We start from the raw sequence: 23317 nt of genomic DNA, 5'->3' as shown, positions 1-23317 counted from the left end.
ACCTTATATGGTAACCTATCTAGTTAAGCTACAGAATCCTCAAGTAAGCTAGCAATACTTACTAATGATAACTAAAAATGTATTATCCATACCCATCAGTCCTCTAAATACAAAAGATAACTTTTCTATTTTTTTTTCTATTAAATTTGGAGAGTGAAAGAAACAGTTTCTAAAATTACCAAATTAAAATGTTAGGCACTAAAAATGGAGTAGTAATTTCACTGGTAAAAACACTGGACTTTTAAATGAATATAGTATGAAAATTTTTAACCTAGTCTATCAATTATTAATCATAGAAGTAACTTGCAATCTAAAAAAAATAAGCAAGAAAATTAGGTAAGAAGCAAAAACACATCAGGAAAGAAAAAAAAGTTCAATTTAAGGGATAAATTTTTTAATAAATAAAAATAATGTATCTGATTCTGCAATATATACTAAATATATATAAATTTAATATATATTAAATCAACTTACCACAATATTATGTGACAGCTAATAAAGCATTAAATTGTAAAGAACAAGAAATAAAATGATATAGGAAAATATTGAATAAAAAATTGGCAACAGATATATTTATATATTGCTGTCTAATAAAACCAAAACACCTTCCTTAAAAATAATACTCAATTTCACTCTATAGTAGAATGAAATGGGTCAAAACATAATTATTTCTAAAACCTGACACAACTACCTAGCATATTTATATAGGAAAATCATTTCTCAAAATCTAAATGTCAGCTATAAGGAACTTCCTAAAAATAAAACCTCCTTCTGTAGCTTTGTTGACTACTGCATGAAGCCGTACCAGAGAGAAACTAGAAACAGTAAATATTTGCTGAATGAATGAATACATTGAACTCCTACAGAAATTCATATACCGTGTATTACAATTATCTATCTCAGATTCTGCAATAATGTATATCCCTATATGCCCAAGAAAGATGAACAGAAAACAAACATAGATACAAATATTTTTCAAAGTATTTTCCAATGTGTAACCCTAATAACAGAGCAAATAAACCAAGAATGTATTTTATCTGAAATTATAAGTTAAAATACAAGCTATAATGCTATAGGATAAGAAAGTGAACTCACCCTCATCACTAACTGCTTGATGAACATCAATAAGAATGCTCTTAGAGAAAGTATTTCTTTTGGAGTAGGTCGTGGTCCATCTTTAAAAAAAACACACACACATTTATGTTTCAAATACCTCAAAGCTAACTATAAAATACCTCAAATACCTCAAAGCTAACTATAAAAAATTCACATTTCCAATAATGTTTCCACTTATTATAAAAAACATAAAGGTCAGTGCCCTAAAGAAAGACAAGCATTCAATCTCATAAGCAACTGCATATATAATACTCCAAATGAACAAATTGGGTTATGCTGAAACTAGCATGAAGTTTGTTTTTAAATAATGTCAAAGGAATCTCAAAACATAAAAATGAGGTAATAAAATTAGTATTCAATAATAACGTGCACTTATATTTTGTTTTAAAAGACTTACAATGACACTATGACAACATAAGTTTACCACTCATACACACAAAAAGTGGAAAAATCCAAACTGTTATGTGAATTTAGTATGGAAAAAACTTTTCTCTACTTTAGCACTGTTGTAAGCTAATACAAAAATCTCAAGAAGTATAACTCAACACAGCATCATTCAGGAAGAAGTTAAACATTATGTTGGCCACCTCTGACATCTCCTCTTCTTGAGCCAGTCCTTGGTCACACATGGCTCACATTAAAGTCAATTTTCATGTCTCAAACATATAATTCCCAGAAAGCTTTTGAAACCAAATACCCATTGTTCTGAGATCCTAAGTGAGTACCTGTTTTCTACAATTTTTCCCCCACTAATCATTATTTACAACTGGTTCCTAGACCACCAAAGCATAGGACCACCATGACCTTGAACAGGTCAATTAAAAGAGGAAGAAAATTATTTAAAATTTGTTCCACATGACAATTCCCAAAGAATAGGTTACAGAGTTACAATAGAATCATAAAGTTTGTCCAGCTCTCTCACTTGACGTCTAAGACGTTCCCAAGGTCACTAATCAGTTATAAAATCAAGGCCAGAACATAATACCAATGCCCAGGACAGTATATGATACATCTACAGCACCATGAAAGAGTCAGCAGGAAGTTATGACCTAGTTCTAGATCTACCACAAACTTGCCAGTTCAAAGAGATCATATTACTTCTGTATGTCCTCACAGCTTTCTAAATTACAGACAGAATATTATCTGAGAATAATTCAAGTTTATTTTGAAAGGGGTAAAAAAAAAAAAAAAAAAAGCACTGTACCCCTGGCCAGTATGACTCGGTTGGAATGCTGTCCCATACACCGGAAAGCCTCGGGTTCAATTCTCGATCAGGGCACATGCCTACATTGTGGGTTCCATCCCCAGTGGGGTGCAGGAAGCAACCATTGAATGTATCTCTCTCACATTAATGTTTCTCTCTCTGTCTCTCCCCCTCCCTCCCTTCTTCTCTCCCTCCCTCAAATCAAATTTTTCAAAAACAGAAATTTTAAAAAGTACTGTACAAATTTAAAGCCTCATCTTTGTAAATCACTGAACAGCCCTTTGAGTACAATCAGAATGTATGTGGTCTGACTCTCCAGCAATCATTTTCCAATTTCAAGCAAGAGACCACAAGTTTTGCCCTAACCGGTTTGACTCAGTGGATAGAGCGTCGGCCTGCGGACTCAAGGGTCCCAGGTTCGATTCTGGTCAAGGGCATGTACCTTGGTTGCAGGCACATCCCCAGTAGGGAGTGTGCAGGAGGCAGCTGATCGATGCTTCTCTCTCATCAATGTTTCTAACTCTCTATCCCTCTCCCTTCCTCTCTGTAATAAAATATATTTAAAAAAAAAAAAAAAGAGACCACAAGTTTTATTAAGGGACTGACACCGTCCTCACTCTGAGATCATGTGTTTCAGAGGCAGGAAGGGCCTCAATGTCTGGATCAATCTGATGAATACCTGCTACACAGATGGGCACACAATGCAATCAGAGCCAATGAGAAACAAAGACAATGAAAGCGACTTTTGCTGGCAATGCTCAATGCAGGCGGATGCTCTTTTGCTGGACTTGAAGTTGTGAGGATGTGAAGGTGAAGTGGCTGCTTGGTACTACCAAAGGAGAGAATACGTGAAAACTGCCAAAAGAGAACTGGGTCCCAGGGCCATACTCTGAACCCCTGTGCCAAGTTTTACTAAAACTGCCTGCTTAAATGTCCTTATTAACTCCCTATTACGATGTAAGCCAGTTTGAAGGAGGTTTTGCAATACTTAAAAACAAAAGAGCCACCAAATTGCCAAAATTTTTATTTTGAACCCTTCCATGAACTCCTGAAATGATGAATGAATACTATTCTTCCAGTAATTTAGTCTCCTGATTATACAGGAAAATAATTACTGAAATGTTGTGATTTCATTACACTATTTATTAGGAGCAGATATTCCCTACTTCTACAAGAAATCTCCATCTCCCCCTGCAAAAAAAATACTGTTTTCAATTATCTCATTGTGACAATTGGCAGAAGCATCAATACCAGTTGCTAATGTAGACTTTCTTCTCATTTTCAGTGACCTAAAACTATCATTCTAGTCATAGTTGCTCCCCAGACAACACCAGCAAAAGTAGCATTCTTTTATAAAAGTAATAAGTTATTAACCTTTGGTAACCACGATTTAGGACAAACTATCAATATAATCAACAGACTAAAAGAAAATTTTACCATGATGAAATTTAGAAAAACTTCCAGAGTACTGTAACATTATTGGTTAAAAAAGAAAAGAAAATCCTGATTTGCCATATATATAACATAATACATTGACAAAGCTGCTATACCTAATCCTTTTGGGATGATGCCACTTCGATCCTGAGGATTCACTGCCCAGTAATAGTACTTCAGTGTATGCATGATGAGGAGCACTGTTCCAACTCTCCGGATGGTATTGTATATGTTGACAGTACCGATGAATTCAGTGGACAAGTAAGTATAGAGTGTTAGCTGAACCTAGAGGATGAAAATGAAGAGCTTAAATCAAAGGAGCAAACCAGCATTTTACCCATTTCCAATTAATGTCCTCAGTCCGCTTTAATTAAACTGTATTATTCCACAATGCAAGATGCTGAGCTTGGTAATAACTTCCATGTTAATAAATATAACACATATCCACTGATATACACACGCAAGCATACAACAGTAGAATTATAAACACCCCAACTATAATTTCTGCAGTGCTAATGTTCTATGGGGAAAAAAAAAACTGATTCTTACTTAACAATCAGCAATTATTCATGAGCATGTATAACTTCTCTATAATAAAATTACTACTTATGCTATGCATAGTGGTTTTAAAATCTAGAAATTTTCTTTGTTTTGGAAAAAATTAGAAGCTAGAATAACTCAAAAAAGAGAAAAAAAGTAGTAGAGGTAGCTAAAAATAAAAGTAGAGATAAGTCAAAAGAAACAAACCCATATAGAAACATGTAAAGTCTACCTTAAGAAATATTTATTAGAAAAATAGAATTCTGCTTATTATTACCAATATTGTAATCATAACATTAAAGTCTGTACACATGTTTATCATCCCTGTCCTCCAATTAGAAAAGATTCTACTAGGTTTATTTCTAAATAAACAGTCTAAATAAAAACACAAGAATTTATTAACTTCAAAATATAAGTTCTTAATATGTAAGAAACAGAAAAAATATAAGTGAACCCCCACCACTGAACACAGAATTTCAGTCAAATTATAGCTCTAAAATTCACCAATAATTACACTCTAGTACTTAGAACAACATATAAGGACTACTTTTGCTCTATTCTAATGACAAAATCAAGAATTTTTCATTTCATTGCCACTGGATATACCTTGTAAACTGCACAACTTTAAAAGTAGGATTTACATACTCTCCCCATGGCCAAAGACCAAACTCTCCTGGTCGTTTACAACTGAACATTTATGTTACCTTCCCTGGACATTGAAGGCATTTTCATTTTTAACCCTACAAAATACCTGATAATTTCTTTAGAGAGAGAAAATTAGGTGCCTATCATCCAGATGCCTGATACAGAAACAATCAAGGCTAAATAACTTAGGGAGTCAATCATTAACCATAAACGGTAAAGAGTGGCAGATTCTGAACCACTTAACACTGAGGCTTAGATGATTATAGTTTAGAAAACACTGTAATCCACTGATTTGCTGAAGATAACATTATTTTGATGTAGCTACTGCTGCTCAAACAAATAGGACCTGTTTCCCTGTTGTTGAAGCTATTTAACACTTTCTGTTACAGGTTCAAATTCTTAACCATGCTATTTCAGTCATCCAGAAAATATTTAGATCCAACTATATGCAGAGCACTCCATTATGGAAATATGATGGCAGTTAAGATTTAAAAAATACACACAAATTTAAGTGAAAAACTAAAGGTAATAAAGACATCCACTGCAACAAAAGAGTTTATGAGGCGATATGTATTAATTGCAAAATGAGTGGCATAGGGCTATTAAATACTATAAATTTAGAGGACAGAGAAATTATAGGATAAGCTAAAATAGTCAACAAAATCTTCAATAGAGTAGGTACTAAGGTAGACTTTGAAGCTGAGTAGGATAGGTAGACAGAAATTTCAAACAGAAAATAATGGTAAATGATACGAAAGGTTCCCCTAGATCTAGAACAGCAGTTCTCAACCTGTGGGTCACAACCCCTTTGGGGGGTCGAACAACCCTTTCACAGGGGTCGCCTAAGACCATCGGAAAACAAATATATAATTACATATTGTTTTTGTGATTAATCACTATGCTTTAATTATGTTCAATTTGTAACAATGAAATTGGGGGTCACCACAACATGAGGAACTGTATTAAAGGGCCGCGGCATTAGGAAGGTTGAGAACCACTGATCTAGAACAATGATTCTCATTCCTGACTGCATTAAAATACCTGAAAACATTTTTTTTTAAGTACTGAAGCCTGGTGCTCGCTTCAACAGCACATATATTAAATACTGATGTCTGGGCCTTGTTTCACACCAATTAAGTCAGAATCTAGGGTGAAAGGAGATAGGATTCTTTTCTTGCTTTTGTTTTTAAAAACCTCTCCTGATTCTATCAACAACCAAGATTGAGAACCACTGCTCGAGTATAAGTTTTTGGTATCTGTGTAGCCTTTGAAGATAACTGAGTTTTTAAGCTAGAAAGCCTACAAAGGAGAATTGGCCTGAAAACTTAATGCTAGAAAAGGGACTACTTTATACTGAAAACAATGGGAAACCATTACACGTTTAAAGGCTCAGAAATGACCTGATGAGAGTGGTACGTTAAAAACATACAGTAATTCTGGCCAAAAAGAGACAAAAACATGGAAAACTGGATAGAATTAAATAGCATATTGAGATAAGAATGGAGATCTCAAGATTATTCATATGTTAATTATGAATAAACCTTTCCTCATTCACTCATTATATAATCTAATGACCTCACAAATTATGTGTTAACATCTACCTTTCCCATCAGACCTGAACTCTATGAGGGCAGGAATTAGATCTGTCTTGTTCAACACTGATTCCATATACCCAGCATAAAGCAGCCATCAAGTGAAGGACTACTGTATACAAGAAAATCCATCTCTCTAGTGAGGACATTAAAAAGACTGTAGCTAAGCACATCAAAGATAAATGGATATTATAAATCACTGTGAGCATCCTTTTCCAAAATCAAAGGTTGATTCATACATTCACCCCTCAACATCAGTAATCAGAGGTGAAATTACCAAAAAGCTAATAAAGCTTAAAGTCTGTGCCCACTCATCCATACAGGTTCCTTCAAGACTCTAAATCTAATTGTATATGCATTATGTCATATTCTTTTTCTTTTATTTGTTAATCCTCACCCAAGAATATTTTTCCATTGATTTTCGAGTATAAGGGAGGGAGGAAGGAGGGGAGAGGGGAGGGAGGGAGGGAGGGAGGGAGGGAGGGAAACATCAATGTGAGGATGTGAGAGAAACACATCAATTGGTTGCCATCTGCATGCACCCAGAACAGAGCCAGGATAGAACCTGCAATCCAGGTCTATGCCCTTGATCAGGAATCAAACCTGTGATCCTTCGGTGCAAGGGCCAATGCTCTAAGCATTAAGCCACACTGACCAAGGCTCATATTTTTCTTAAAAAGTTCCTCCCTCACCCAGATTGTATGACCTTCACGTCAAACAAACTTTGGATCTAGCCTTTGTTATAATTACATTTCTAATAAAACAAAAGTAGATATAACCCCTCATGGATACAAAAAGCAGACAGCTAAAAGAGAATGTTTAGTATTACCAAATCAACTGCAAATTCTAAAGAGGAAATTAAAGAAAATTATTAACAAGAAAAAGGTAACAAACTGAGTGTAATAATACTGGGAACTTAAGGAAATGATATAATAAAAATTTTAAAACATTTGCCTACAACTTAGTATTAATAACAGTCTTTTTGACCACATCAAAAGAGACCCCAAACCTTACAAATATGCTGTTTAGTAAGACAAAGACGTGTCTAGTAAAAGTTTAAAAAGTAACTTGAAACAATCCTTGTAAAGAAATAAGAGCAAGGGTCACAGAAGAGAAAAGGGTCAAATTTGAACCCCCAGATAAAAAGCTACAACCTCCAGCTGCCTCCTTTGATTATTTCCAAATGGCAATCAGAGTCAGCAGCTGTTTTTCTCTTTATCATTTGAAAAGACCAGCTGAAAATAAGATACTATGCCTCTAGAAAAAGCAAAAAGTCTGCAGATATTTTTTTCTGACAACTAGAATAAGTATGTGCCATTCTAAACAATGATAAACACTGCAAATGGACCAAAAGGGAGAGATGGAGGGGGCAGAGAGAAAATTAATGGGTTTGAAATAATACAGCTTCTAACAAAAACTGCAGATGAAACAGATGCAATTATGCAATTCAATAAAAATTTCTGTTTCAAGTTCTGCTTAATATTTTTAGGACAACTTAATACATTAGAATTTATCAAAGGTTTTATTTATATACTTTATCACAAATTGACATATGTACAATTATAAGTAATTGGTTTGTTGTTACAGTACTAAACAAATTGTGTCTAAATATAATTGTATTTAATAATTTGAATTAATGTGAGATTAAAATGATTAAATGAGACCAGTGTTCAAATAAGGGTGAAATTTCAGCTGCTTTGTAACAATTAACCTGAGGAATTCATCATGTTGATGGAAGGGATATGTGTGTAAAGAAGAGGGAAAGAGAGCACAGTGAGTTAAGGAATAAAAATATACTAATATATATATACACACACACACACACACACACATATATTTGCAATAGAACAGAATGTAGTTATAGAAACATTACAAAGTTGGAACTGTCCAACTCTGATTCATATTTAGTAATTTAAAGTCTTTCTGAAATAAAATTTTATTTGATATAACACCAGAAAATAAAGATTATAGCGGTTTTTAAAAAATATTAATGTTGCTTTTAAATAAAGGAAAGAATATACTGACTTACAAATTTACCTTAAAAAAATATGCTTAGTCAAAAATGAACTCCACTGAAATCTTACATAATAGCACACAAAAGGATTTTAAAAATCCTCATTTATCACTCAAGTATAAAAACTTGAAGCCACTAAAACAAGTCAATATACACATATATATTACCTTGGCTGGGGTATGAATCCATATAGCTGGGTTGAGAAGAATGTGATCACACAATTGCTTAAGTAGGGGCATCCCATTCTGCAGATTACTCAGATATTTTGAAAATGCAAGGCAAAGTTCAAGCACTGCTCTGCTGACATGGGATTTGGAAGACTGCAAGGCAAGGTATTTCAAAGGACACTATCATCACAAGGCAAGGTAAGTAAATTAAAAGTTGCTAATATCAGAAAAATGTTGCCCCACAAGCTATGCTCTAAGTTAAAGATGACATAAGACTTAACAACTTTCTTTCATAAAGCAATGGGGGCAAGGTAAAAACAACATTTTAATTTAGGTAATTCTACATAACCAAAGAGACACCTGGAAACCATTGCAGACCCAGTTTCTCAGCCACTTCGAAGACCAAGTCATGGGCTACAAATTAAGAATCAGACATGTAAAAAACATTTCATACTTTACCTTTTCAAGACTATATCCTATTACCAAAAAGCCCTTGCAGGCAAGCATCTGCTCCTGCATGGCAATTGAATTCTTCAACAACTCCATGATAAAAGCCAGCAAAGTTGAACTGGAATAAGAAAAAGACTATGGTTTAAAAAAAAAAAAAGTGTGTTTTTTTTTTTAAAGTTAGATAGATAAATCTTAATAAAAGATCTCTATTTCAAGGAAATATAAGTTCTACTAAAACTGCCTCAACATTATTCCAGGACTAGAATTTTAATGTAATTAGGATTTACTCAAATACTAATTTCCTATATTGTATCACAAACATGTAAATAAGTGAATTACTTAGAAACAATATGACAAACATGCACAAAAAATAAGTAATGACCAAAACCAATAAAATGGCGAACATTAAGTATATAAAGGCATTAAAAAAGATACATGGAGCAAACAGACTAGGGTAGAAATCCTCAAAATGTGTTAGGATTGGAGGAACCAAGATGGCGGCATAGGTACACACCTGTGCTTGCTGCTTCGCACAACCAAATCAAAACTACAACTAAAAGACAAAACGGATATCATCCAGAACCATGGTAAGGTTGGCTGAGTGGAAGTTCTACAACTAGAAGGAAAGAGAAAAGCGCATTGAAACGGATAGGAGGTGCAGAGGTGCGGAAGGGCGGAGGTAGAGAGAGGCACGCGAGGAAACGGGCTGGCAACTGGGTACACTGTTGTCTTTTTCAATCGGGAGGGAGATACAAACTCCCGATTGCTCTGAACTCCAGTTCCAGGTGAGACTCTGAGGACCCAGGCTCATATGGGGAGACACTGAACTGTCTGGCATCAGGACAGGAACACAAGGGCAGCTTCGCAGAGGTGCTTGCAGCAATCATTGTTCCTGCACGGGGCCATAGGACACAGAGACCCGGGGACCTCTCTGAGGCAGGGCTGACTGGCAGCCATTGCTGTTTGCTCTGCTCTGGTGATTCCCTGAGACCCCGCCCCACACAATTTACAACCCCACACAATTTACAACCCAAAGCCTATGCGATAAGCAGAGGCTTTTGCATATGAATGGCCTGTTCTTTTGCAATCTAAAACCTAACAAATTGCTGCTGAATCAAAGAGTGCCAAAGATTCCAAAAGAAGGCCTAAGGCTCTACAGCAGCTTCCATTGCTTCACAGCTGGGCCTCATCTGAGCACTTCCAAACTCCAAACAAAGAGGAGGAATCTGCAGATCTCTCTATAGCTCCTGCTGGGTGGCCTCAGTCAGTGGCTGACTGCACCTCCTTGGAAATCCAAGAGCCAGTGTACCCAGTGATCAGCGTGAGACCATACCAGATTAAAACTCTTCACATCCATAAGAGACACACTCAAGGGGCAGACTCAGTGAGCACCAAAGCCCCACTGAAGCAAGTCCTGCCCCATAAGGGTGTCTCCAGCACAGCAGTTCTTCCACTGTAGACACAGCTGGTCCTCACAGCCAACTGGCCTGGTGGTCAATTCCTCCCAGTAATACCAACAGCAATCAAGGCTTAACTACAACAAGACGGTGCACACAGCCCACAAAGGGTGTCCACCTCAGGTAATTAGGTAGGCTGAGCCACTGGGCCCTATAGGACACCTAGCCCTCAAAGCCACTCTATCAACACAGGGAAGCAGCCAAAATGCGGAGACAAAGAAACATGTCACAAACAAAAGAAATGGAGGACAGCAAACTACTGGATAGAGTTCAAAACCACGGTTATAAGGTTACTCAATAATCTTCTAGAAACCTCCGAGAAATTTAGTGAGACCCTTAAGGATATGAAAAAGGACCAATTAGAAATTAAGCATACACTGACTGAAATAAAGAATAATATACAGAGATCCAATAGCAGACTAAAGGATCCCAAGAATCAAGTCAAAGATTTGAAATATGAAGAAGCAAAAAACACCCAACTGGAAAAGAAAAAAGAATCCAAAAATATGAAGATAGTGTAAGGAGCCTCTGGGACAACTTCAAGCATACCAACATCCAAATTATGGGGGTGCCGGAAGAAGAGAGAGCAAGATATTGAAAACCTATTTGAAGAAATAATGACAGAAAACTCCCCCTACCTGGTAAAAGAAATAGACTTACAAGTCCAGGAAGTGCAGAGAACCACAAACAAGGGGAATCCAAAGAGGACCATACCAAGACATATCATAATTAAAATGCCAGGGCAAAAGACAAAGAGAGAATCTTAAAAGCAGCAAGAGAAATAAAGTCAGTTACCTACAAGGGAGTACCCATACTACTGTCAGCTGATTTCTCAACAAAAACTATGCAGGCCAGAAAGGAATGATAAGAAATATTCAAAGTGATGAATAGCAAGAACCTACAACCAAGATTACTCTACCCAGGAAAGCTATCATTTAGAATTGAAGGTCAGATAAAGAGCTTCACAGACAAGAAAAAGCTAAAGGAGTTCATCACCACCAAACCAGTATTATATGAAATGCTGAAGGGTATTCTTTAAGAAGAGGAAGAAGAAGAAAAAGGTAAAGATAAAAATTATGAACAACAAAGTGACAACAACTACATATCCATCAAGTGAATCTAAATATCAAGTGAATAAAAAAAAATCTGATGAACAGAATAAACTGGTGAATATAATAGAATCAGGGGCATAGAAAGGGAGTGGACTGACAATTCTTGGGGGGAAGGGGGTTTGGGGAGTGCGGGAAGAGACTGGACAAAAATTGTACACCTATGGAGGAGGACAGTTGGGGGTGTAAGGGCACGGGGTGGGGTGGGAACTGGATGGAGGGGAGCTATGGGGGGGAAAAAGAGGGACAACTGTAATAATCTGAACAATAAAGATTTTTTTTTTAAAAGTGTTAGGATTCCAGACTGGCCTACTTTGAATAGAGCACAGGGTTCAGAAAAGAGATTATAAGAAAGTAAAGTTGAGCCTGGCCAGGTAGCTCAGTCGGTTCGAGCATTGTCCCAGCACATACAAAAATAACCAATGGATGCATAAATGGTGGGATAACAAATTGATCTGTCTCTTTCCATCCTCTTTCTCCTTCCTGTTTCTCTTTAAAAATCAATTTAAAAAAATAGAAAACATTTAAGTTGAAGACAAACTGAAATCCTCAAACACTAAGAACTGTGTTCATTATCCCAACAGGAAAATCAGAATTCAACAAGCAGTTGAAAAGACTTTAAAATTGAATAGCCATGCTTCCATCCTAACAACTTTTAGAGATACCTGAAATGGAATGAAATAAGGTCAGCTGTTGCCTTTTTTCCAAAGGCTCTGAGACTTTCCCACAAAAAAAGAGAAAACATGACTGGCAATCAGCCTCCTCCACAAAATTGCTTTTAACTATCAGCAATTCCAATAAAGATGCAGAAGAGAAAAAGATAACCAATTAAAAAAATAATAACTAAGCTTTATAACAAAGATTTTAGACCAGGATGTAAAAAAAAAAAAATTATGAAGTAGTAATATGTCAAGAATCATTTTCACTTTCTAAAATCAACAAATACTAGATTTGATACTTCATTCCTATTTAAAAAGAAAAAGTCATTTTGTTTCCTAAAAATACTCTGGAAAAAATTATTACATTATTAAATATATGCAATGGTAGTAGACTTCAAGTTATATATAAAAGCAAAAATTAGAGAAAGATGTTCAAAAGGGACAATGGGAAACTCCTCTAAATTACTCAAATAATAAATTAAATGTAATTATTTTACTGTAAATAGTTTCACTAGACTACAAAATCATGAAAAATTCATTTAGACATCCTCTTCAAAGCTTTATAACTTGTCCTAGAATTAATAAGTCTCTGCCTGTTTAGACTCAAACACTACAATACAGAAGACAAAATGTACCCAACAAAAAATCTAATAAAAAAGATTAAAGCACCTATTATAGAACATCAAAATTTTAGATTTTAATTACATGCAATCAATAAATATGAAAAGCTAAATTCCCAGAAGTCACTGCCAAATAACAATTTAAAAATTTTTAATTAGATTATACAAAAATGTATTTATTTCTGATAAATCCATTATTTCTAACTTTATTAAAAAACAACTTTTTATTTTTTTAATATATTTTTATTGATTTCAGAGAGGAAGGGGGAGAGAGAGAGAAACATCAATTATGAGAGAGAGAATAATTGATTGGCTGTCTCCTGCATGCCCCACACTGGGGATCCAGACTGCAACCCAGGCATGAGCCCTGTCCAAAAATCGAACTGTGACTTCCTGGTTCATAGGTCAACCCTCAACCACTAAGCTATGCCAGCCGGGCAAAAAAAAAAAAAAAATCTTTTAGAGCTTCTATATTTCCTACTGATAAGGAATAATTTAAATCAATACTATTATTATTGATATGAATTTGTAATAACATTTATAGTTCACAAGTTTCTTTGAATTATATTCTTTTTTTAACCATACAACAAATTTAAAAGGCAGAAAAATTACTGTGCAACTGGACGATAATGACAGTAACTCACAACAAATTAATGAAAAAAAAACAAAGGCACTCACCATATAGTCAAGTCAACCTCCTCAGATAAGTACTGCCTATAATCCAACTGTGCAAAAAGCGGAAATAGCACTTGTATCCCTCCAATTGAATGCATAGCACTTTGGATGGAATGTGTTAAAACTGCCTTCACATCCTTATAAAATAGAAGAACCATAAACATTCCAATGATTTCATTTCCAAAACAATTAAAAATAAAGCATAATAGGACAATAGAATGGTACATTGCATGTATTTAATAGAAGCTACCAAATACACATCAATAAAACATCAAAAGTTACCATTAAAAATATTTTAAAAGATTCTAGCTAGTACCTGGAGCATGAGTGCATGTGGTGAATGAACAAAAATTGAAGGGTTGTCCTTAGGAGATGATTCCAGGCATAGCTGGGCATCTGTAGCACGTGGATTGTATGTGAATGCAATGGCACTAGAGAGTTTGCCATCATACAATAAAAGTTTGTGATGCTCAGCAAGGAACAGATCACTTTCTGTTTTGAATTTAAATGTACCCTAAAAATAAAAAAGTAGAAGAGTTAAGATAGAATGCCACAAAAAGAAAATCCAGATACAAAGCACCACAGATTAAAAAATTTAAGGAGACACACCACTGATCATTTTCTTAACACTATCAACTAGGATGAGCTTGCACATTTAATTCTGAAGTGGGCTGAATTCATGTTAAAAATATAATGGAAAAATCTTATATTTTAAAAAACTGTAGAACAGTATATATACAGAGTATTTTGTCTTTATTGTGTCAGTATTTAAAATCTTTGGTAAAAAGCACAAAATAGTTAAGATGATAAATTTTATAAGTCTACTAGAGGCCCGGTGCACGAAATACATGCACTGGTGGGTGGGGGGGCTTTAGCCTGGCCTGCGACCTCTCACAGTCCAGGCCCCTTGCTCCTTACCATCCACTTGCTTACCGCTTGGCTCACTGCTCCTTAGCAATGCTGCAGAGACAAGAGAGAGCTGCACTCCCTCACCGCTGCTGTGCTCGCCAGCTGTAAGCCCGGCTTCTGGCTGAGCAGCGCTCCCCCTGTGGGGGTGCACTAACCACCAGGGGGCAGCTCCTGCATTGAGCATCTGTCCCCTGGTGGTCAGTGTGCATCATAGTGATTGATCGTTCTGGTTGTTCCATCATAACGGTTGTTAGGCTTTTATTATATAGACTAGTAGCCCTGCGCACGAATCTGTGTGCCAGTAGCTCTCTGCAGCGCCTGGCCACTCCACACCCGCTGTGCAGAGGCTCTCCACAGCCCAGAGGCCCATCTGCAGGGCAACAACGCATTCCCCCCCAACCCAGCCACTCCTTGTCCCCTGCCCAAAGGCCCTCCACGGCCGGGATGGAACCCTTGCCTCGTTGCCACGGCGACGAAGCAAGCATTCCGCCAGGCCACTCACGCTGCCCACTCTCAGCGGCCGCCCCACCAGGACTGGCGGACTCCGGCGGGGCTGGGAGGACTGGGCACCACCATCTTGTGGTTATGGGCCTGTCATCTTTTGTGATGGAGTGATGGTTAATTTGCATATTGCCCTTTTATTAGATAGGATAAGTATGGTAGTATTAACTATATGCACATTATACAACAAATCTCTAGGCCTGTTAAATCTTGCCAAACTGAAATTCAATACCCAGTTCATTTCCATCTCCCCCATTCCCTGGCAACCACCATTCTACTTTCTAATTCTATGAGTTTCATTACTTTATGTAACTTGTTTAAGTGGAATCATAGAGTGTTTGTCTTTTTGCGACTGGCATAATGTTCTTAAGATTCACCATGTTACTCTATGTGACAGAGTTCCTTCTTTTTAAAGCTAATTAATATTCCATTGTATGTAATACCATATTTTCTTTACTCATTTGTTCATGGACAATTAGGTTACTTCAACTTCTTGGCTATCTATACTAATGAAAGGGTAATATGCTAATTAGACTGGACATCTTCCGAACGACCTTCAGGACAAAGCCATGGTGGCAGGGCCGAGGCAGAGACGGTTAGGGGCGATCAGGCCAGCAGGGGAGAGCAGTTAGGAGTACAGTTAGGAGCCAGAGGTCCCACATAGCTTTCTATCTCAGTAACTATTGAAAACTTAGCTGTGCAAAGATTAATATCATTACAAGAAATGCAACATGATCTAAAGTTGAAACTTGAGCTACTGCCCCACATGTGACAAGTATACTGTATTTCCCTCAAAAAGTTAAAGTACCCTTTGGACTCCTGTGACTTCCCTGTGGTGCCCATGATTACTTTGACATACACAGGCTGCAAGCCAAAGTAAGTTGCCCCATGCATCCCCCACCTTTGAATCAAGCTCAACTAATACTGGTTAAGCAGTGAACAGCAAGTAAAGTACCTTGTATCCCAGGCCCAACTGATAAATAGCAAAGATCTGAGCTGCATTAAGAGCTTCACTAAAAAGGTACACTGCAGTCATCTGACCACAGAATACTCTATTAGCATCTGCTGTTTCTGACGAGCCCAGGAAACATTTGTCAAAAGTCTGTGAAAGAACACAGAAAATTGTATTAGGAAAAAATTACCTTCTCCAGAAATAACAACCTAAATTGGTACAAATGTTCATTCTAAACTATAATACAAATAGATTAAAATAATTCATTTAGCCATTACACTTCATTCTTTCCCATCTGTTGTAGTGATCAAGAAATATCTCACAGAAAAGAAGATAAGACACATTTACAAAATTAGAAAAATCAAAACTTCATGACAAAGTAAATGTAGGAAACAGTCAGAGATTTCATTATGAACTCTGAAGGTTCATAACTGGATAATCCCAGAACCAGACAGAAGAGCAGGCTTTGGAACAAGGAGGAAAATCAAGAGCTAAGTTTGGGACATAATGAATCTGCCTTTACTGTGAGCTAATGTGAACAGAGAAACAACTGTCAACAGGGTTTTATAGGTTTAGTGAAAAGTTAAAACTGTAAAAGCAGATTTTTTTTGCACTGGATAGTGTGGTTTTATTTTCTTTTTTAACAAAATACAACAAAACTTTCCACCACATTAGTGTTCTAATGCAAGAAAATCCCAAGGTTTTTGTTGGCAGGAGGAATGATTTATATATAGAATATTGATTTCACATATAGTCTTAATATTAAATAAAATTTTAGACAGCTTTTTGCAGACATCAAGATATAGATGATGAGTAAAGTCATGGGAATAGAGGCAATCCCTCAAAAGAAATGTATAAATCCAGAAAGGCAGGTGTATTTTTTTCTTCTAAAAAAAAAAAAATCCTTTTAACAATGTCCAGGTTGCAAAGACCACATTTAAGAAAACCCATGTGTACAACAGAGGACAAGAAGTAAAGTTGTTCATATCTCTTTGAAAGTATCATTGTATACCTAGAAACTATTAGAAAGAATGCTGAAAAACACATATTGACCTTAGGGAATATGTTAGCACTTGGTTTCTAAAGACAAACCATGCTGCTGATCTTGGCAAGTTACCTAACCTCTCTGTGCTTCAGTCTCATCTGTAAAATGGAGATTAAAATAGTACTTATCTTGCAACATTGGGGCTTTTAGAAAATAAAGATATTTATTACAATGCCTGTAATGCAAGAAGCACTTCATAAAGTTTAATGTGAGGAAAAAACAGGTTTAAAAAACAATATAATAATGAGAAAAGTTATTGAGCAGTCTGCTAGTGGATCTTTGAACAGTATCTCATTTAATCACATTAATCTTCTGAGATAGATAATATTTTATACCCATTTTTAGGTGGAGAAAACTGAGGTCTAATAGATTAAGGAAGGTCATATAATCATTAAGTGACAGATATTCAAAGAGCTGATATTCAAACCTAATCTGTTACAACAACCTGAGCTCTTAAGACTAGCATTATAAATACGTAAATACATATAGCATAAGATATACATAAAAGGAGGAGTTGGGTGGGAGCGTGGTGAAGGGGGTTAACAGGGGAAGAAAGGGGACATACTTTCAACAATAAAGGTAAATTTTAAAGAAAATATAAAAATAAAAGGAGCTAATGGTGAATGGGTGATACACACTTTGTATTCATTTCCCTGGTCTACATTTCTTCCTTTTTTTATTTTATTAATGTATTTTTATTTATTTCAGAGAGGAAGGGAGAGGGAGATGGAAACATCAATAATGAGAGAGAATCATTGATCAGCTGCCTCCTACGCGCCCACACTGGGGATTGAGCCCGAAACCCATGCATGTGCCCTAACTGGGAACTGAACCAGTGACCTCTTGGTTCATAGGTCAACACTCAACCACTGAGCCATGCCAACAGGGCTGACCTGTATTTCTTAAATTTTCTTTTAAGAATATAACCTGGGGGTTGAAGATATTTAAATTTAATTCTAACATATGGATCTTTTTTTGAATCCTGAAAACATTATAACTTGATAGTTACCTATAACAGCTACATATTATATGCAAAATTTGTAAGTATGCATCATCTAACTCATTTATAAAATTATCAGAACCCTGTAGTAAATCTCACACATTTAATTTGAACAATGGACCAATGACATACACTTTCAAGATATGCCCAATGTTTCCTATAAATCTTTATCTCTACCCTATACAGAATAATTTTATAGCAAGAACTGAGTAATACCTTATGTAACACATTAACACAGTTCTATTCTTGAAGAGATTAGCTAACAAACATATATGCATAGCCCATGCTCACAGAAAACAGTGTGGTGAAAGCCAGGGGAGGAGAGAAAGGAGGGTAGGGGCTGGGAAGAGGTGGGCAAAGAGGGGGGCAAATGGGAGATACCTGTTATACTATCAACAATAAAAATAAAAATTTTAAAACATGATAGACAAACTAAGGCTATAAAAACACACCACTGTAGTATTCTAAAATTTATATTCAATGTAAAATATATTTATTTGAAAAGTTCATGCTTTTAAAATAATTTTTTTTTTCATCTTAACATTTCAAACTACTTACATCACTGGTGTTGACAAACCATGTTATCTCTCCATAGGAAGCTAGCTCACCGTTCACATAACACCGAAGCTCACTGTTCTTCCATCGGTTATAAATGTGCACTATAGTTACCATATACCACTGAATAAGCAAGAACAGTTAAAAAAAGAGAGGGGGGGGGGATAGATACTAATCCTTCTAATAACTCAATCACATTGATGATAACTAGTACAAATTAAATGATAAATTACAATGAAAAAAATAATATGACTAACTATATTAAATTCAATATTCAGCCTCTGTAATATTTAATCAAGGGAGCTCTCAGAGGATAAGAACTTAATCATGAAATTATTTTCCAATGTTTTATTATGAAAATTTTCAAATAAACCCCTCAAAAGTTTAAAGTTTAGTACAAATACCCTCTTTCTCACCACCTAGATTCCACAATTGTCAACCCATCTATCTTTATACCCAACTATCTATATATGTATATATACACATTTTTTATAAAACACTTATTAATCTATAAGTTTTAAAGTACTAAAGACAACACATATTACTACTGGTAGGAATAATACTAAAATTTTTGCCATTGATATTGTCACCATGTGTTTTGCTTAAACTCTATAAATAACTAAATACCCACCCTTTTTACTATCCAAATCAGAGAGATTAATAACTGTCCAGTGATTTACACTTCATTTTCTGAAGCAATATTAACAGAGTTGTGATATACCACATATTATGACAATAATATTCAAACAAAGCATCTTGAAGGCCAGTATAACTTGTTAACACAACTATGACTCAGAAGATCACATACCTTTTGTGGCTTGAAATCAAATTTCACACAGTGTTGAAAGCCTTTTCCTTTCGACTTTATGGAAGTTATAATCAAACAGCCACCAACAAAGTGAGCAGAATAACCAAGACCTTTGCTGGTTCTGAAACTATAGAGAATAGGTTTTCATTTTACCTCTAAATATCCTTCTCATTTTCAAAGTAAGATAATTAACACTAAGGAAAAGAAATACATACCAATATAAATAGGGTTTATCCTTATCCACATTGATGTTATTTACAGGATCCATTCTAAGCCAGGTATGAAATGTAAAACCATTCTGATATGGCCATTTGGCTATAGGAGGTAATGCAATGGCCTAAAAAAAATTTTTTTTGAGTTATTGACTCACATGAAAAACTTTATTAGTGAAATCATGAAAATGATATTTTATAATGCTTATTATTCTGTGTCATGATTAAAATAACTAGAATCTTTTCTGGAAGAAGACTTTTAATAATTTCTAAAATATGCAATAAAGATATTTAATCAAACATTAGAAACACCCTATGTGACCTCCTGGGCACACTAATTTGTTTGCTTTATTTATGAAATAACAATGAGCATATCAAAGAGATTCCAATTAAAAGTGATAGGTGCCGAAACCGGTTTGGCTCAGTGGATAGAGCGTCGGCCTGCGGACTGAAGGGTCCCAGGTTCGATTCCGGTCAAGGGCATGTACCTGGGTTGCGGGCACATCCCCAGTAGGAGATGTGCAGGAGGCAGCTGATCGATGTTTCTCTCTCATCGATGTTTCTAACTCTCTATCTCTCTCCCTTCCTCTCTGTAAAAAAAAAAAAAAAAAAAAAAATCAATAAAATATATTAAAAAAATAAAAGTGATAGGTAGTGATAGCAAAGTGCAACTTTGTTGTTGAAATGTAAAGGTAATAGAATCAGGAAAGATGCGCAAAAAAAGGAATTAAAAGTTAAGGGAAAAGCTTGGAATATGTTATTTTGTAACAACAAATATAAAGTTGAAGAGGATTTGTAACATTTTTTTCACACTTTTAAACTGTATTTAGAAGTCACTATATACATGACTTTACGACTTGTTTTAAATTTTTATTTAAAAGATTATAGTAATGCCACGGGACCCAGAATCTTAAAAAAGAAGAATACTAGAGAGTACTAATTAACAGAAAATTCAAAACCTACAGCACAAAGCTACTGTAATGAAGCTGTGTGGTACAGGATAGAAATACAGATCAATGGAATAGAACAGAAAGCCCAAAAATAAACCTTATATTCATGGTCAGTAGATTTTCAAAAGTCTGTCAAAACAAATCAATAAGCAAAGGATAGTTTTTTAAACAAATGTGCTGAGATAAGTTGACCACTTCTTACATCAGATATAAAAATTAACCCCAAAAGGATCATAGATGTGAATATAAACACTGAAACTATAATACTCTCATTAAAAAATTAGAGTAAATCTTCATGACACTGGGTTAGGAAAATGTTTCCTAATTACGGCACCAAAACACAACGAAATAAAAAATATATGAATTGGACATATTTAAAATTAAAAAATTTTGTGCTTTATAGGATACCATCAAGAAAGTGAAAAGAGCCTGGCCGGTGTGGCTCAGTGGTTGAGTGTCCACCTATGAACCAGGAGATCACAGTTCAATGTGCCTGGTCAGGGCACATGTCCAGGTTGCAGGCTCGATCCCCAGCAGGGGAACATGCAGGAGGCAGCCGATCAATTATTCTCTCTCATTACTGATGTTTCTATCTCTCCCTCTCCCTTCCTCTCTGAAATCAATAAAAATATTTTTTTAAAGTGAAAAGGCAAAATAATGAAAGAAAACATTTGCAAATCATGTATCTGATAAGTAACATGTACCAGAATATAGAAAGAACTCTCACAATTCGTAAAAGAGAAATAAAAATTTTAAATGAACAAAACATCTGTAGACATGTCTCCAAAGAAGATATGCAAATAGCCAGTAAAGATATTTGTAAAGATGCTCAACATCATTAGCCATTAAAAACATGAAAATCAAAACCACAACGAGACAGTACTTCACACCCACTATGATGGCTATAATAAAAAAGACAGACATTAACAAGTTTTGGCAAGCATGTGAAGAAATTGGAACCCTCCTAAATTGCTGCTGGGATTGTGAAATGATACTGCCATTGTGGAAAACAATCTGGAAATTCCTCAAATTGTTCAACATACACCATATGACCCAGCAATTCCATTCTTGGTACACACACACAAGATGAATTAAAACATATGTCACACATAACCTTGTACACAAAAGCCCATTGCAGCCTTGCCAAAAAGTGAAATCAACTCAAATATCCACTTGTGAATGAATGATTAAACAAAACAAGGTATATTTTTACATTAGAATATTAGTCACAAAAAGGAATGAAGCACTGCTACATGTTACAACATGAACAGACCCTGAAAACAGTATGCTAAGTGGAAAAAAAAAAAAATCACAAACATACTGTATGACTCCATTTGTATGAATTGTCCGGAATACACAAACCCATAGAGACAGAAAGTAGAGTAGTGGGTACCTAGGCCTGGGATTTTGGGGGAAATGAACAGTGACTGTTGATGAATACGGTTTTTCTTTGGGGAGATGATGAAATGTTCTAAAATTAACTGTAATGATGGTTGTACAGCTGTGAACACACACCATTCAATTATACACTTTAAATGAGTGAATTGTGTAGTATGTCAATTATAGCTCAATAAATCTGTTAAAAAAATCATATTACACAAGCCTTTGTTTATCACATACACAATTATATGTCATATACACATATATATTCTTTTTAAATTTATAAAATATTGCGTGAAACATGAAAACATCATAGAGCCAAATTTATGTAATAATACTATTGTGGCTTCAAGAGGCTAATTTTAAAGAATGTTGGATTAAAAAAAAATAAAATTCATATTCATTGTGTATATATGTTCTCTCTCACCAAAAAAATAGAAGATGTGAAAGTTTTGTAAAAACATTTATCGGTGCCCTGGCCAATGTGGCAGAGTGGGTTGAAAGGTTGTGGGTTTAATTCCCGGTCAAGGCACACACTGGGTTTTGGGTTGGATCCCCAGCCAGGGCAAGTAAAGAAGGCAACCAAACAATGTTTCTCTCTCTCTCTCCTCTCTCTCTCTCTCCTTCCCTCCCTCCCTCCCTCCTACCTTCCCTCCCTCAACCCCATCTCTAAAGTAAATAAGCATGTCCTCAGGTAGGATTAAAAAATAATAATAATTTACCCATGAATATTTTAACTTCCCTTTAAAATCTATGTTTAAAGGAAAGAAATGAGTCACTAAATATATTTAAAATATCTATTCACTGTAAGTTCCAAAAACTTTCTAGCTTAATGGCCCCAATTTCAAGACACATGTAAGTGCAACAGATACATGATAGTCTCAGAGAATTATAAATAATAAAATTATAACATTCATTAAAAATGGTTAATCTCAAGTGAATAAATTTTTAATGTTCAAGACAAATGATAAGCTCAATGCCAACAGAGTCAAATTACTCTGGAAAGCTTCAAATCTAAAATGTTTATTAAGGAAATATAAAGCAAAAACAATATGAGCAATAAAAAATTCCAAAAAAAGAAGTTTCATTTTGTGTAAAAAATTCAAATATTACTCTTTTAAAACACTTTTATTTTTACAGGTATTGCCTAGCTACAGAAAGTCTAACAAGCAAGATATTATGAGAACCAAAGTAAAAAATGAATAAAAGGTAAGTTCAGAAAAATAACAGGCTGAAATATCTTAAAAGAAAACATTTGCTTTTAACAGGCAGAACAACATAATAATGAAAAGGTTAAAAAAAAAAGCTTCCATAAATAACATA

At 35.2% G+C, this 23317-nt stretch overlaps 1 protein-coding gene across 5 annotated transcripts in view; it reads right to left on the bottom strand.

Moving 5' to 3' along the window:
- LRBA (LPS responsive beige-like anchor protein) overlaps positions 1-23317 on the bottom strand; it is a gene marked incomplete at its 5' end in the record, with an annotated part of 554145 nt that overhangs the window by 477678 nt on the left and 53150 nt on the right. For all 5 annotated transcript variants that reach the window (XM_081090942.1, XM_081090941.1, XM_081090943.1 and 2 more), the window contains 10 exons: positions 1096-1175; positions 3871-4039; positions 8713-8865; positions 9172-9280; positions 13686-13819; positions 13999-14196; positions 16048-16194; positions 18648-18767; positions 19453-19579; positions 19668-19789. In XM_081090942.1, the coding sequence (XP_080947068.1) occupies positions 1096-1175; positions 3871-4039; positions 8713-8865; positions 9172-9280; positions 13686-13819; positions 13999-14196; positions 16048-16194; positions 18648-18767; positions 19453-19579; positions 19668-19789 (1359 nt within the window). The remainder of the gene's footprint in view (positions 1-1095; positions 1176-3870; positions 4040-8712; positions 8866-9171; positions 9281-13685; positions 13820-13998; positions 14197-16047; positions 16195-18647; positions 18768-19452; positions 19580-19667; positions 19790-23317) is intronic.

This window comes from Myotis nattereri, assembly GCF_964212035.1.
Source record: "Myotis nattereri genome assembly, chromosome: 5".
Classification (NCBI taxonomy): Eukaryota; Metazoa; Chordata; class Mammalia; order Chiroptera; family Vespertilionidae; genus Myotis; species Myotis nattereri.
The sequence above is the reverse complement of the archived record's forward strand: the minus strand, read 5'-3'. Positions and strand labels throughout refer to the sequence as shown.